Source organism: Eschrichtius robustus, chromosome 4 (assembly GCF_028021215.1).
Source record: "Eschrichtius robustus isolate mEscRob2 chromosome 4, mEscRob2.pri, whole genome shotgun sequence".
Classification (NCBI taxonomy): Eukaryota; Metazoa; Chordata; class Mammalia; order Artiodactyla; family Eschrichtiidae; genus Eschrichtius; species Eschrichtius robustus.
Window position 1 is genome coordinate 80574472 of NC_090827.1, and position 17315 is coordinate 80591786.

Here is a 17315-nt window from a genome sequence, read left to right on the forward strand (position 1 = left end):
TTGGGTCTGATACCTACGATCTCAGATTGTAGGTTATTTCATCATCTCAGGGCTGCCCTGAGAAATCTACGCGTTGAACCCTTTCAGCAAGTGCATAGGGAAAGCGTTCCAGGGCATCTGTGTCTAGGCTAATCGTTTGCTCCCTTGGAGAACTCACTCCACCCCCGCCGCGCCCCCAACCCCCCACCTCAAACGGTGACCAGGAGGTGCTGCTAAGTACCACGAGGGTCTGATGGCTGTTGCTCTTCTCTGGGGTAGACAGTCGCTCTACGGGTTTTCCTAACCAAATAATCTTTCCAAAAGAGAAACTGATTTAGGGTGTGTTTACATAAATGCAGAAGACCGAATCAGTCCCCAGCTGAAAGCAAATGCCTTGTCCACTAGAAACATGTTGGCCGCTCGTTACAAATAGGTATCAGGTCAAGTAATCAAATACGTTAATGTAATTCTTCTCTGATTTGATACAGGCTGGACAATAAAATACTATATTTCATTGTTTAATAGACCTGTTTGGGGATTTTTCTGAATACAGGTCAAATTTTAACAATGTCAAGTATTTATAAGCTGAGCAAGCACGCTTTTTTTTTTAAACAACAATTACATTAAACTCAATTACGCTTTACAAATATAGCGTGTTTTTACTCATATAAGATAGTGCATCAAAATTCTACATTTCCAAGACCCTGTTTTCTACGAGTTAACATATTTGAAACAATCATAGAAATCGGTAACGGTGAAAAACCAAAAAGCACATTTGTTCAGGCGGCACCCTAGCAGTCCCAGGTGCAAGTTATATCACGACATTGATTTGTAATTTATGAAAACGCTTGGTTAATATACCAACGCAACCTTATGGTGGGCAGATCAAAATTGTTACATGTATAATAATGTGAACCAATTGTTGTTCTTTATGTAAACCATAGACACTACCACAGACCATAAACATGAAGTAATATTTCAGCAAGATAAACTCTCCTGTGTATCTCCATATTTAGAGCGAAGTCTGAGTGGTTTCCATCATAATTAAATTATCTGCTTTCACTGTGCCATAGGAAGTGTCTGCCATTTCCTCTTCTTTTAGTTTCTTATAAGAAATATCTGTATCTTCATCCTCATCTAGAGGATCTTGCTTGTACAATATTCCACTCCCATACATTTTATATATTAAAACAAAAATCCCTGCTTCTGCAGACTGGAAAAGGGCATAAAGCAAGGGAAACATGTACATACTTCCTATGTTTTGCGGTGGAAAGGCCAGTTTTAGAATGGCGGTACAGAGCTGCACGTTCTGGCTCCCTGTTTCCAGGCACACAGTCCTCTTGCAGTTGGGTGGAAGATGGAAGAGAGTAGCTAAGCCATAGCCTGAGGCGTAGCCTGCCAAAGGCATAAAAATCGCTACCACATAAACAGCTGCAGGAATACTTGCCAGCAGTTTGGGTCCTAACATAGTGCAGGTCATTATGAAAAGGACCACCAGCGTCATTAGCAGAGACCACAGGGAAACCTAGTAAAAGAACATGGATAAACAAGCCATCAGAAATAAGATAGTTGAAGAGGGATTCAGGCAAGGGGATCCTGGGCTCTTGGAAGAGGAGAGTCATCTAGTCTGACCTCCCACACAGAATGGAGATCTTCGCCATTAAAAGTCTTTGACAGAGTATTTCTGAAGATGGGTAGATCACCTCTTCAGGAGGCATCCAGGCCATGTCAGACAGCTCTAATTGTTTGGCAACCTGTCTTTATGTCTAGTGACAATTTGCCTTCTATAACTGCTAGCCATTGTCTTGGATAGGCCCTCAGGAGCAGCACAGACCAGACAGACTGCTCCTCCTGCAAAACAGCCTCCAAAAGTTTAAAAACCAGTTAGTGAGGGGAAGGCTACTCTTCTCTGGGGGCAGACTGTCCCAGGCTTTCAGCCTCCATTCCATAACTCTGTTTTGGAGTCCTGACTGTTCTAAGCATTCATTTAATTTGTGAATGTGCCTCTTAAAAACAGAGCAGTTAGGATTGAGCCCAAGACACCAGGTATGGTCTGATGAATAGAGTGGACAGATGGACATTGCTTTCCCTGAACAGGACCCAGTGTTTTCCATAAGAAATTAGTTCTGGTTTTACACAGGTCATAAAAGGCTATTGATTTATGAAACTGAGTGTCTGATATTTTTAACCTTCAAAACACTTTATAGCTCAGAGAATTGTTAGCAATACCCAAACAATTACCAACTCTTAGATTAGGTAAGAGAAAAGAAAAAAATGTAAACATAAGATGTGAGGAATTCTTTGTAATCCTGCAACTCCCTGCTTTTTCACCTGTTCATGAGAATACTCCCACATGTAAGTCTCTAATGACGCTTAGGAATTATTATATATAATAGAAGGATTTTAGATAAAAACAATTGACTGTATAAAACAGTGTGTCATCTTGATGTCCGACTGGTACATTTCACTCATGCAAATAAGACAGGCTTGTAAATAGTAAGGTGGAAACCTAAAAATTCTTCTCCTAGTTCTCCTTCAGATCGGTAGCTTTTTTTTTTAATGGGGGAGGGGGATTGGGTGGGTGTCTGCGAGGGAGACTACAGATCCAGAACAGTTTAAGTGTTGTTTCTGGTTCCCTACATATCTGGGAGGATACCCCTTTGGAGTCTATGGGATTGGCATATACTTTATATTCTTTAAAAGATTATTCAAAATTTATCTGGGCTGGTCAAAAAGTCTACCCTAAATGGTGCTGAAGTAATTATTATATAAGATACTCATGTTACAAATGTACAATTAGCAGAAACCAAACTTTTATAAATCAAAACTTATATTAAGTTTCAAAGTGTGTCTACCATCAATAGTTTTGAGAGGAAATCTGATTCTTCGTTGTGAAAATATTGGCTCTGACATTTCCTTTGAACAATTTAAAATCATTTGGGTGAGCACTGACACTGAATGCTCATTTTAAAGTGTTTGCAAAAGTATAAAAATATTATGAAGTGGATCTTAATGAGTGTGCTGGCAATGGAATACGTTCAGCTTAAACTCAAAGTTACACTATCTTATTGAATTGTCTGTTGTTTAAATATGTTTACCTGTTTTTAGCATGGAAATAGGTTATTTGACTTTCTCTTAGAATTCCCAAGGTTTTATAGTAAATGCCATCACATTAATAGTATTACCTTAATGATCAAGCTTAGTAAGTTCTTAATGATCTCAAGATGATCTATAGATGTATTATGTATAACATATAACAAATATGTATATTTACATGTACATATATATTTATTACATTCAGAGTATATATATACTTACAATAGAGCATAATTTTTTTACTCAAGGCTGGATATATGTACTGAAAAGAGCCCTCTATTTTTCATATTAATAAAAGTTAGCCCCTCTGTATAATCAGATTACTTTGGTATAATATAAGTAAAACACAAAAGATTGTCTTCTTAAATCTACATAATTGAAACATTAGAGTGATCCTTTTTCTCTTCATTGTCTGAAGGAATTTGCATGTACATTTTACACTAATTAGACTAATTCGTTATGTATTTTATTTGATTAATTTCCTAAAATGAGAATCCTGTTCATGATTTACTCTTATTTACTACTAGTTTTGAGTTTTCAAAGAAAGTTTAATTTAGAAATATTTAAATTTTTTCTCCAGTCAACTATTACAAAATCTCTACTGCTACCAAAAGCATCAATTTTTTAAAATAAAGCAATTTTGGAAATATTGCACAAAATAATAGAAATCCCATTCTTCTACTACCTTTAGAAACCATATGAAATATTGCAATGGGGAAGGAAAAAGAAACACAAATTTAGTAATGTGAATATATTCTGCATTATTTACCCGGGACCTGATTTTATTTTGTGCTTTAAAGCCAATGTTTTGTGTATTCTATTATATTCTACGATGTAATTTTTTTATGATGTAATTTTTAAATTACTTTTTGTCTTATTAGTGTAAACTTACTTTTAGAAAATTAATGAAACATTTTAAAGGAAACTTCTACAGAGTTTCTCAGAATTAGAGTTCCACTTTTAAAAAGTACTGTAATGCATTTCAAAAGTACTGCACAAATCCTATTAATTTTATTTCACCTGCTTTGATTTTTAGTAATACATGACTTCTTAGTGGAAAACATATTGCCATTTAATTGCACTGTCATCTTTACCCCCTGTGATCTGTTTCCTCCTATGAATACTGATAGTTCTCTTATGCTGTTTTAAATTAACCCAGTGTCTTAATTAAAGCTATTATTTTTGAAGTTCCAAAAGATGGAACAGAAGTTATATTTGTGGCATAAACTTTTCTTTTTTTTTTTTAAGTTTATCCATGCAAGGGCTACCCAGTCCTTTTCTTCCTTACTTCTCTTTCCCAAACTTCTCACTGTTTCAGCCATGGGTCAGAGACCAAGGACTCTCTCCGTGTGTGAAGTATGCAAAGGGAAGAGTGACCTTACCTTCACAATGTAGTCAGCCACCCGGTTGTATCTGTAGCGAATGAAGACGCCCAAACCAATAGGGATGAGAGTGCTGCAGAGAGTCAGGACCACTGTGCCTATGGGCAGTAACTGCACCAGAGGAGTGTTGATCCAAGGCCGGCTGTAGATCCACAGGCACAGTGGCATCAAGACCAGGGCCAGGAGCGTGGAAGAGATGGTCATGATGATGCTGCAGAAAAGGGAATGGACAGAAGTCGGAATGGGCTTGGAGCCAAAGACCCTTGCTTGAACATTGGGTAGAAGAAAACGGGGGAGCCTGCAAGTCCCCCAGCTTGAAGTCAGGGAAGAACCTGCTTCATCCCAGGGGAGCACCAGGAGAGCAGCATGGCTAAGCCCAACTGAAACATGAACTCCAGGCAGGAGAAGAAAAATCTCAGGACTGCTGCCCTCTGCTTTATACAGCCTTATTGAGCTGGTTACAGTCTGGATGACTGTGAGGGCAAGGAACATTTTTGTTTTCTTTTTAATCCTCCAAAGCACCCTGTAAGGCATGGTAAAGCTATTGAATACTACTTGTTGGATTAACCTCAATTATATTGTCTTATATATGAGATTACTTTCTTTATTGGAGCCAAGAGTCCTATTTTGCTTTTACATTTCCCGTGAGTCCTGGCTTCAGACTTCCCAGTTTCCTTTGTCTTCCGGGGCCTGCAAACCTGCACTGACAGCCCGACACTCAGGGAGGGTGGATGAGACCCCAAGACCCTCAGAGCACTTCTGTCCCTGTCTAGATCTTCTCCCCTCCAACCCTACCTCTTCATGTTTGCCTGGACTTCCAAAGCCCGGGCGTCCCCATCATCTCCAGTTTCTTCTCCCCTCTTCCGCGCCTCTGCTTCCTCCCTCCTTGGTCTTGAACGCATGGCTGTACACGCGGTTCACTGGGAGAAGAAAGATGCCTACCGGACAGCAGCTCCGTACCTGAGGTTCATGTCGCCGTCAACCAGCAGGGACATAAGGTTGGAGAGATTCCCGCCGGGACAGCAGCCACATAGGAGCACCGCCATGGCGGCCGACCCGTCCAAGGAGAAGGTGAGCGCCAGCAGGAAGGCCAGCAGCGGCAAGAAGCCGAACTGGCAGAGCGCGGCCAGCAGCGCGCCCACCGGCCGACGGACGTGCGCCCCGAAGTGGTTCACGTCCACCGTGCAGCCCAGGCCCAGCATGGTGATGCACAGGGCGGCGCCCACAAGCACGTTCAGCCCGTGGTTCAGCGGCGTGTCCCAGAACGGGGGCTCGTGGGCGGCCTCGGGGTGAGCGAACGAGGTAGGGCTCGGGCCGGCGGCGCCACCCGCGAAGCAGCCGGCCGTCGGCGTCAGGGTCGGAGTGGGGCCGGGGCTGAAACTGACGCCGGGCCCCGGCGCGACACTGAGCCCGGGGCTGGGGCCGGCGCTGGAGGCGGGCGCCAGGGGGGCGTCCGGGCCGGGGCTCAGGCTGCTGGCGTTGGGCGACAAGGTGTAGTTGTCCGGCTGCAGCGAGGACGGGTCGAAGAGCAGGGTGGCATTGCCGGTGCCGTCCATGGCGCTGTCGGCGGGAGGCTGCGGGTCTGGCTCCTTACCGCCCTGCGGATTTCTCTGCCCTCCCGCCGCGCGCGACTCTGCGCCTTTGGTCGCCACCGCCGTCCGTCTGTCTGTCCGCCCGTCCGCAGCCGCCAAACGGGACTCGGTGGCAAGGCCGGACTGCGCGCGTCTGACGTCCGGGGCAACGGGTCGGTGCTCGGCTGGGGGTCGGCCGAAGGCCGCTGGCTGGCACTTAAGAAAGCGCAGCCCCCGAGGGTGAACCCAATCGCTGGGCCCCCGCGCCCGCAGGCGCCGCCCCCGCCACCGAGTCCCCTCCTTTTAATCACCAGTAAGTGGTTCTGTTAGAGTGTAGCCAGGGGCGGAACAAAGACCTGACAAAGGACAAGAAGAAGAAAAAACCGTGCCTGGCTGCTGACCAAGTTCTCTGATGGGCTGTGCGTCTTTGATAATGAAATCTGGAGAGCCAGACGTAGAGAGAGAGAGAGAGAGAGGAGTTTGTCTATGGACGCACATACATCATACACACTGTTCAAAGAGCCTGCAACCGCTAGCATCCCGAGGGGTGCCTGACTTGATAGGAGCTGCTCTCTCGTAGCAAGACACAATATCTGGTTTTAACTTACAAACAATTTTTAAATAAGATTTTTGTGTTCCAACTTAAAGTAGAAAGTAATAAAAATATTGGTGGGGTTTGAGCCAGGTCTTGTGCATGTGTGTGTGCATTATTTCATTTGATTTTCTCACAGCAGAGCCGTGGGAGAGATACTGTTAGCTCGATTTTTCCACACCAGGAATCCGAGGCACAGGGAAATCTCAGCCTCATCAGCCAAACCCAGAAGCAGCTGGCTCAGTGTGCGCCGCGATATGGTATTAAAGCGTGCATTGAAGAGCTCTGCTAAGTACAGTCTCCGTGAAAAATGTGTATTTGGGAAGTTATTGGCAGATGGGGAGAGGCTACTTCAGTGGCCACAGATTTATGAAGTGTTTTGAGTATAGCCCTGGCCTTAGGATTAAAGGACTGAAGAGAAATAAAGTTGTGAGGTTCCCTGCTTCAGACAGCTTTATCCCCAAACAAATCAAATGCAGAGTTCTTGGAAATGTTGACTCAACAACTTTATGGGCGTCTCTAGATGCATCTACAAAGGAAAGGGACTTCTCTTCATACCAAGGAGGCAGAGCCATTGGAGAAGGCTGTGACCATAAAGTGATAGCCAGTTGATCTGTGAAAGCCAACAGTGGGAATTTCTAGGGTGAAGTCTTAGCCCATGGTTAGTCTGTGTGGAGCCAAGATCCTAGAGTGAATTCTTCCTCGCGGAAACTTGTCCCTACCCTGTTTTCTGACACCAGAGGAGACTGGGTGACTTCCATTTCCCAATGGTGGACTGAGCTCGTGTGTTTATATTTTCTCCTCCCCAAATCTCAGGAAAATGACAGAGAATATGAAAAATATGATTAAATTCACAGAATACTGCACTCAATAACAAATGAATAATTTCTTTCTTCTCCATCAGACCATACATTCCATGAGAGCAGTGCTTCTGCAAGCATTTAAGAAAATAATATACCCTCATACTTCCCCAAAACAATAAACCCAAGAAAACAATGCAGTAATATCTGTAGACCTTTGAAGGAAGTGGGATATGACCAAAAATATTCCAAGATTTCATTTAGGCTTATGTGCAGATAAACAAAGAAACATGCTACCCAAATACTTCGGTTAAGTGACTATATCCAGGGGAGACATGTGGACAGACAGACAAGATAAGGAGGAGGACTGCGGAACCTTTACATTCTTTGAACCACAGGATGAGATAAGCCAAGAACACAAATGGCAGAGCATGAGCTGAAGCCCAACTCTGCAGACACCACTCCAATTTGCCCCCTCCTTGTGTTAATGATATTAAAACCCACAATCAAATTAAGTAAGCTATAGTTAAAGGGAGGCAAACTCATCCAACTAGCTCCTCTTGGGGTTTGGGGAGGGATACGGGAGGCGATTTGTGCAGTGGGTGAAGAGCAAAAATCAGAAAGTGTTGGGCTTGGGTTGTAAATCAGCAGGATCATGCTCAACCTGCAGCCTTGAGGACTTCTTGGGGCCTGCACACCTGGTGTGATTGTTGTAAATAAAGCAGATGTTCTTGCCTCCCCTCTTCCTTCTGATCTCCTTCACTGCTCAGGAGAAAAGCCAAGGATTAGAAAACAGAGCTAGTTCTCCAGATGAGGTGATTTTGGCAAGCTGGCATGGGTCACTTCGCTTTCTCAATTGCCTTACCTTTACTCTTGCTGCCACCAAGGAGAGTCTGGCCCACCCAGAAGGGAGAAAATACATAGAAGGGAGAGATGACAACATAGATGGAAAATATGCCATTTGGGGGAAAATAAATTTAGAGCCTTCTTGCACCGCATACACCAAAATTAATTCCAGATGGATTAAAGAAATAATAATAATAATAATAATAATAATAATAGTAATAATAATAATAATAATGGAACAAAATGTTGGAGAAAAATATTAGCTAGTATTTATCTCATCTTTGGATAGGGAAAATCTTCCCAAGCAAAAAAGTAACAGAAGAAATCATAATGGGAAGCTCAGTAGATATGGCTATATAAGAATTTTTACCTTTGGTGTAGTCAGAAGAGCATTTAAAAAACTAAAAGCAAATTATAAAATGAGAAAAATATTTGCAACATATGTAAAACCAAGAGCTAATATCATTAATTTATAAAACAGTTTTACAAATTAACAAGAACAAGCAATACAATAGGGAAAAAGGCAAATGATATGAATAGACACACAAGATCACAAAAAGGAAAGACCAAAGAAATTAAACTGAAGCAACGATTGGATTGGCCAAAAAATTCGTTCGGGGTTTTCCTTGTTCTGGAAAACCCCGAACGAACTTTTTGGCCAACCCTATAGATGCCATTTTTCCACTGTCGGAAAAAACTGACATAAATTATGTTATGGTGGCAAGGATACTATCGACTGCATACCCTCTCATCCTGCTAGTGGTGTATACTTTCTAGAAGAAAACTTGATGTAGATGACAGTAGTCCTAAAAATGTGCATCTCCTTTGATCCAGCAATTCTATTTCTAGGTGTTTATCCAAGAAAACAATCAGGGAATTTAAAAAAAAATGATAGCTACATTGAATGCTTACATACAGACAATCTACTAAGCTTTTAATCATGAATCATCTCACTCAATCTTCATAACAGGCTTAATGAGGTTAGAAATTTGCCAAGTCAAAAAAAAAAAAAAAAAAAGGAGAGAGAAAAAGAAATTTACCAAGTCACCCCCTAGTAGGGATAGAGCTAGGCTTTGAACCCAAGTTTTTGGATCCCAAAGTCTGTCCTCCTAAACCGAATACGATGTCATTAAATAGGAATAACCTTAAATAAAGTTACCATATGATCCAGCAATCCCATTCCTGGGCATATATCTGGAAAGGATGAAAACTCTAATTCAAAAAGATACATGTACTCCAGTGTTCTCTGCAGCACTATTTACAATAGCCAAGACATGGAAGCAACCTAAATGTCCATCGACAGATGAATGGATAAAGATGTGGTACATATATACAATGGAATATTACTCTGCCATTAAAAAGAATGAAATAATGTCATTTGGATAGGCCTAAGCAACATGGATAGGCCTAGAAGTTATCATACTAAGTGAAGTAAGTCAGATGGAAAAAGACAAATATTATATGATATCACTTATATGTGGAATCTTAAAAAATGATACAAATGAATTTATTTACAAAACAGAAATAGAGTCACAGACATAGAAAACAAACTTATGGTTGCCAAAGGGGGAAATGGGTGGAGGAGGAGGGATAAATTAGGAATTTGGGATTAACAGGTATACACTAATATATATAAAATAGATAAACAACAAGGACCTATTGTATAGCACAGGGAACTGTATTCAATATCTTGAAATAACCTATAATGGAAAAGAATGTGAAAAAGAAGATATATGGATATATAGATATAGATATAACTGAATCACTTTGCTGTACACCTGAAACATTGTAAATCAACTATACTTCAATAAAAATAAATAATTAAATACAAATGTACTAATACAAAAGACTGCTATGCAGATGCTAAGAATCGTGTTTACAACCAGAGTTCCTAATCTGGTCCAGGGTGAATATGTGACCCTCCTGAAATAATGTATCAACTTCTCTATATATGTACATTTTTTTCCTGAAATGTGAGTTCATGACTTTTCTCAGAGGGTCCAAGACCCATTTTGAGGAATATTTAATGACAAGGGAGGAATTCCCTGTTGACATAATCTTAAGTGATAAAGCAATTTAAAAAGTATAAACACATATTAACATACACTTATATTCTAGTAAGTATATTAAATATATGTAAACTTAGAGGGAATTTCTCCAGTGTATATTATATCTGAGTGGTAGTATTAAAAGTGATTTTTATTTTCTTCTTTGTGTTTTACTGTGTTTTCCAAATTCCTCTGTAAATATATTTTATAATCAGAAAAATGTAAATGTTATTTTTTAAAGCTTAAAATCTAGAGGAAAAATACATTCCACAAGTATCAAAGGGCAAATCATGTAATCAATCCATAGGCCATAGGTTGATAGAGAAAAATAGGCAAAAGATACAATTTACAATAGACAAATTACATTCTATTTATTAAATAGGAAAAATTTTACCTCACTAGTATTTAAGTAAACATAAAATATGAAACTTCAAAAAAGTCAAATAGCGTCTCAAAGTAACAACATTTAATGGTGGAAATGCAATAGAAGCACAGCTTTGATGGTAGGGGTTATTCGATACAACTTCTGGGGAAAGCAATTTGATAATACAGTTCTGATGGACATTTTTTTTTAAAAATTAGGATTATTTCAAGTGAGGTGCCAGAAACACTGACTCCAATTGGTTTAAGCCAAAAAGGGAATTTAGTGACTCATGAGAATGAAAAATCTCCTGGTGTGGCTGGCTCCCAGGTTATAGTGAGGACTGGTCTCTGTCCATTTCTCAGCTCTGCTTTCTACTATGTCATCTTCATTTTTACATTCACTTTCTCCCTAGGGGGCTGGACAATATCCACCAGCTCAGAACCACCCATGGAATGAGAATGCTTACTTCCCAACACTTTTCATAAAAGTCCTGGGATAAATTTGACCCAGGCAGAGGAACTGTGCCTATCCTTGAAAAAGTTGTTATAGCCACAAGATGGAATGCTCTCCCTTGAACTTGGGGGTAGTCTCATCCCCACTCAAGACACATGAACTCAGATTTGGGCCAGGGATTCCCCAAAAGAATATTGGGTGCTGTTAACAGACAGAGGAAAAATGGATTTTGGGCTGGCAGAAACATTAGATGCTCACTCTGCTGACTTAGAGAAATCATCTGAATTGCAGACAATTTATGCAGGAAGCTAAAATAAGACTGTGGCAACAGAAAAAAAAAATTAGAAAAACCTAAATATTCAGCAATATGCAATTGGTTGAGTATATTATGCTTTATTCATATAATAGAACAGTATATACTATTAAAAAGCTTAAAAATCTGATAGGAAGAAAGTAAATTATATAACAGAATGTACGTACAGTTTGGCCCCAGTTTCTTTAAAAATATTTATATATTTGCATTCAAAAAGATTGGGCCAATGTATTCAAAATATATTGGATGATGGATGATTTTTGCATTCTTATACTTGCTGTATCTCTACTCTCAGCACCACTCTCTCAAAGAAACTGAAATTGTCAAACAAGTAGATTGAGTATATAGTAATTTATTGTGTTTTAAGTAATAAAACACGTAGGTTTTCTAAATTCCTTGAAGCAACTTGAATTGCAATAACATTTGGCCACTTTCGTTGAAAGGAAGCGGGAAGATTTTCTTTTAATAGAAGCTGTCAAATGGGAGAGTTGATAGGAATATTCCTCTCAGCTGGTTTGTACCTAAAAGCAACATGGCCTGGTGATTACGCCTGATTTACATAATTAAGCCTATTTTACAGATAAATGTCAGTTTCTCACAGTGTTAATCATACTTCATAACTAGCTAATGACAGATATAACCAGGGACTATCTTCTGTGTCCAAAACGCATTCCACACTTAAAATGCTGGTCTGCAATAAAGGTTTCCCCACTCTCCCAAAGCAGAGCTTCCTACGAAACCTTTGATAAACCAAAATGGCATAAAGCAAAGAAGCACTTACCTTAGGATACATCTTGCTAACGGTTGTACGAAGTCAATGGAGAAAAAGCACAGACGCTGACACAGTTCACAGCTCTGGCGGCCTGATGCTGAGTGCCGTTCCCGGGAAGGAGCTTGGCGGGGCCGCTCTCGCTGCTTGGGGCACGCACTGCCTCTGTAATGGCTGCTGCAAAACCCACGCTATTTTCGCTTTTCTCTTCTCCTGAGAGTGAAAATCCTCTTTGGATTTCTTTTGGTTAGCGAAAACAAGTACTACTAATAGGTAGGGCTTTCGTAAAAGTGAAGTGGTGTAAAGTGAACTTTGGAAAAGTGGGGGACACCCGTATTACATTTATGTGATGAAAATCTGAATATTTTAAGCCTGGATTGTCGCTCCTGGTGCGTGCAGGCACGTTGAAACCTGCTGAGGAATGTCTGGGTGGCCTGGTGCCCCAGGCAGGCGGAGGTCATATTTATGGAAGCCTTACTGATAGATTTGCCAGATGTAGCAAATAAAAATATAGGCTGCCCAGTGAAATTCAAATATCAGATAAACAATAAAGTTTTTGGTATAAAGATGTCCCAAATATTTCATCAGGCAACCTTACCTGGAGAAAGAGGATGATTAGAAAACGGAAACGGAGCAGTGGCCTCTGGGGGCTAAGAGCTCCACGTGGTTAGGAAGCAACCCCCAAATCACAGGGAACAAAGGGGAGGTGCTAGACTCGGGCTAGGGGTGCTGCCTGGGGATTGATGAAGAGACAGCGAGGCCCCTCCTCCTCCGCTGAGGAACTTGGCCTGGTTCCAGGTGGAGAGAAGCACTGCAGTTTCCAATTAAACATGTTCTGTAGCTGAACTCCAGCCTCATAGAGCGGGAGGAAGCCACTGACATACACAAGCACTATAGCAGGCAGTAGTCTGGGAATGAAGTGCACGTTAATTAGACACTAACAGAGTGGCTCTAAAGAGGGCCAGGAAGCCATGAAGGAGGCCCCCGTGAGGACCAGAGGAGAGAGGCGGACTCCAAGATGTCAAAGTGGAGGAAGGTGTTTGTAGACACTCGACCCTTATGCCACATGGTCACTCCAGTGTAGTGGATCCCAACTGTTTTGCTCCCCAGTGCTCCTCCCCTCTTCTCCTGGAAGATAGACCCTCCTTTTTTGGGGGAATTGCATGTCCAACAGCTCTTGTCATAAAGTCCATATGGAAGCCACTGCCTTCCTAAAGGACCCCCACCTCTGAGCTGTCAGGGGCTGGTTGAGGGATGGGCCCCCAGACGCATCTTAATAGAGTTTGGAGCAATCCTAGGCAGGGGGTAGGTTTTAATGTCAGCTTCTGAGGAGAAATTCACTACATGTAAAATTGTCCTTGAAAATCCTTTAAACACCCATAACAGTATACTTTTTTTTCATGAAGGCTGCAGTGACAAGTCCCCCCAGTTTTGGAACAGATGGCTGTTTCTTCAGCTGACTACCGGATGAAGTAGCCGGCTTGCATTTCAGGGTCAGGTTATATGAAATGACTCTCTGGGCCTTTGCTCCAGGTTCTCAGGCCATGACAAGCACTGGGGCCTCGGGCACAGCAGATGCTCTTCTCCAGGCTCACATCCACTGTACTCAGTGGCCAGCAGTGTCACCCACACACAACCACCCTCTCTCTCTTATTTTCCCCCCATTTAACTCTCAGACTTGAATTTGTAAATGTTAAAGTGTGTATATGATGTGACTCCAGGAACCAACCTCTTAACTTTAGTGACTGGTCCAGAAGGTGGAAATTGATCCAACCCAGGTCAATTAGGGTTCTTCCCTATGATTCTTTTTTTTTTTAAATGAGAGTCACAGGGAAAAGCCCTTTCTTCACATGTTAAGAAGTTGGGAAGTTGTGAACCCAGAAACTGATGCTAACCATGGCTCCATTTTGTAAAACCACCCAGCTTGGGAGAATAAAGCCAAAAATAAAAGCCTAAATAAAGCAGATGAGAGGTGAAGAGAGAAAACACAGGCAGCACCGGGTCCCTGTTCTGGTCCTTCCCAACAACACTCCTCACCTTCCTGGTTATGTGAGCTGATCCGTCTTCCTTCTGCTACATTGTTTGAGGCTTTGATTCCTTGTGTCCTCCCATGACTTTTTCCAGCCCATCCTACTGGCTCTGATAACACGTCAGATCTCATCCAATAGTCATCTTTGTAAAAATACTATCTCATCTGCTCTCCAATCACATGATTCAATGCACACTTCCTAGTCCCTACAGAAGGCATCAATTGAGATTTGATTTAATCCAGGTCCTCCTTTGCATGTTATCTCAAAGTCTGTACCAGAGGGGCCCTCAGTATTCTACTCACCTCCTCAGTGATTTAATAATAGGGGTTTGCTTTACAGGAGAAGATTGTTTAGACTGTTTTCTTTTTCTTTTCTCTGCTAATCTTCCATTCTTTAACCAGTCCCATCCTTGTTTTCACCTATGCTTTAACTTTCCTATCACTGTCAACTAACCTGTAAGGTGAGAAGTCTGTTGCTTTCTTGAAGTTCTAATATTTCAACGTGCTTTTGATACGTAGAAGACTTTCCTGGGGACTTCACATAGCAGTCTTTGTATGGCATAAAGGCTTGTATCAGGAGGCATTTGTCATCTGATAAACTGAAAAGAAATAAACAGTATCTTACAGAGCTCTAGCAGGATATTAAACTGAGAATTTATTTGATCTAAACATGAAAAACTCCAGTGATATTTTTAAAAGCTCCCAATGGAAAGATTACCTCTTGTTAACCAGACAACACGATAAATAGCAAAAGTGAAATTTAAGTTTTATTAAAATTAGACACCACTAATTAGTTTGAATTTGGTTTAAAAAATTTTTTTCCAACACTCCATACAAAGTTGAAGAAAACAATAACATTTTTGAATTTAGAAAGTGTTATTTTGAAACATTCTTTAAAGCTGGATTTCTCTTGGAATAATTTAAAGCATCTTGCCCCTTACGCAAGAAGCAAATCATGAAAACAACCTCTTACTCACTCATTTAACCTTGGTAAGTAGTGATATGTGTTGGTGGAATGACAGTGAATTCTGGTTTCTCTTTCCTAAGAAAAGACTGAGGTCTGTTAATAATTTTATACTCCATACGTTCTTTTCTTACTCTCAATATTGCATTAGTCTTGCCATCCAAGAGATCTGAGAATTATTACCCCTGGATGCTGCTTTCCAGTATGCCATTACTATCCATTGCCCTACTTTGTCTAGAATATTGACTGGGGGAGAGTAGATAAGGTCACTGCTTCCCCCACACTGCTTCTGCAAACTCATGCTTACAGGATGTATGGGGCTGGAGGTGGGGGGATTAAAAATTGGTACTAGTATTTTTATTGTACGTGTTTTGACTCTCTCCTAACTGATCAAATATAAATGACTTTTCAAAAACTCTGATATTTTGGAATATATATGACACATATGTATATATGTGTGTGTGTGTGTATATATATATATACACATATGCTTTCTTCTATTACTCTAGACCCTTTAGAATTGTCTATAATTAGTAAACATAGATTCTGAAAATTGCAGAGTTCTTTTTGTAATATTGTATTTTAAAATTTTATTTATTTATTTTTGGCTGCATTGGGTCTTCGTTGCTGCACGCGGGCTTTCTCTAGTTGCGGCAAGCAGGGGCTACTCTTCGTTGCGGTGCACGGGCTTCTCATTGCGGTGGCTTCTCTTGTTGCAGGGCAGGGCTCTAGGTGTGCAGGCTTCAGTAGTTGTGGCACGTGGGCTCAGTAGTTGTGGCTCACGGGCTCAGTAGTTGTGGCTCACGGGCTCTAGAGCGCAGGCTCAGTAGTTGTGGCGTATGGGCTTAGTTGTTCTGCGGCATGTGGGATCTTCCCAGACCAGGGATCGAACCCATGTCCCCTGCACTAGCAGGTGGATTCTTAACCATTGCGCCACCAGGGAAGCCCCTGTAATATTGTATTATAATAACTCAATTCAACAACTGTGTATTAATCTCCCAACAATTTTTGAGACAGTAGGATGATAGAGGTGGAAATATGATCTGTTTCATATTCTCAAGGACCTTGCTGCTCCATCTAAATATACAGCTAACTGTACTGCAAGGCATACTGTGATGAACTGTATATATTCAAGTTCAAATAGAGATGGTGGTGATAAACTCTGGCTGTGGAGTCTAAGCCTCATTAACCAACGAGTGCTTAGACTTTCAATCTGTGAAGGAAGGGAAGGACATTCCAGAGAAGAAGAGCTTGAACAAAGTCATGGGTACATTACCTCCTCAGAGGAACAGAGACTGTATACAAAGTGGCAAGGACAGGAAACAAGATGTGGAAATGTGGGTAGTAGAGGTAAAGTATCTAAGACCTTTATTGCCATGTAAAGATCTTGAACTTTATTCTGTGGACAGCAGAAAGTCAGCTAAGTTTTCTATGCAGGGAAATGACATATCCAGATTCAAGACTCAGAAACACAGTTCCAGAAGCTTAGGGTAAATGAACAGGAACAGGCATAAAGAACAGTGAGAGAGTCAAGCTAGGAGGCTATTATGATAATGTCAATGGAAAATAATGGCAGCTTATCCTGGAAAATAAGCATGGAAATTGAGAAAAGATATAATTGTAGTGAAGGAGAGAGATGACTTAAAGCAAAATTAGGTTTTAATTTGGAAGACTGGGTGCATGGTAATAACATTAACTGAGCTACAGAACATAGGCAAAGTATTCAATAGCAAGTTTGAGACTCGGGTTTTAAATAATTGGGTATAGGATGTTTGGATCATCCAGTTGGAGTCTAATACGCAAATGGACTTTGGTTCTGAAGCCTAAGACAGAGAACTGGGAACAGATGTAAATTAGCAGTCAGACTTATAGCAATTGTCGCACCTACCTCCACTTTCTGATAATATGATTGATTCGGCTAGCTGAAAATCTTTCATTTACAAAAAACACCCAGATACGCTGCATAAAAGGTAACAAACATCCTTTTAAAGGCACAGATAAGTCCACAACAGAGTAATGGAAAACCTCCATGTACATCTAACGGGCATTCCAGAAGGACTTATGGAAGCTGGAGATGGGGGCAGAAGAAGTAATATTTCAAAATGTAAT

General features: G+C 41.1%; 1 protein-coding gene across 1 annotated transcript; it reads right to left on the reverse strand.

The window, feature by feature from the left end:
* Positions 1-991: 991 nt before the first annotated feature.
* On the reverse strand, positions 992-6016 carry SLC10A4 (solute carrier family 10 member 4). The gene is made up of 3 exons (XM_068542219.1): positions 5418-6016; positions 4458-4668; positions 992-1504 (listed from the first exon to the last, which is right to left on the reverse strand). Exons 1-3 carry the CDS (start codon positions 6011-6013, stop codon positions 992-994), a joined length of 1320 nt encoding a protein of 439 aa, XP_068398320.1. The 5' UTR covers positions 6014-6016.
* Between the last annotated feature and the right edge of the window lie 11299 nt (positions 6017-17315).

Coding starts and splice junctions, on each gene's coding strand:
- SLC10A4 (XM_068542219.1), bottom strand. CDS start 6,013: ATGGACGGCACCGGCAATGCCACCCTGCTCTTCGACCCGTCCTCGCTG. Junction 4,669..5,417: donor GACGGCGACATGAACCTCAG/GTACGGAGCTGC, acceptor CCTTTTCTGCAG/CATCATCATGACCATCTCTT. Junction 1,505..4,457: donor TGGCTGACTACATTGTGAAG/GTAAGGTCACTC, acceptor TTCTTTTACTAG/GTTTCCCTGTGGTCTCTGCT.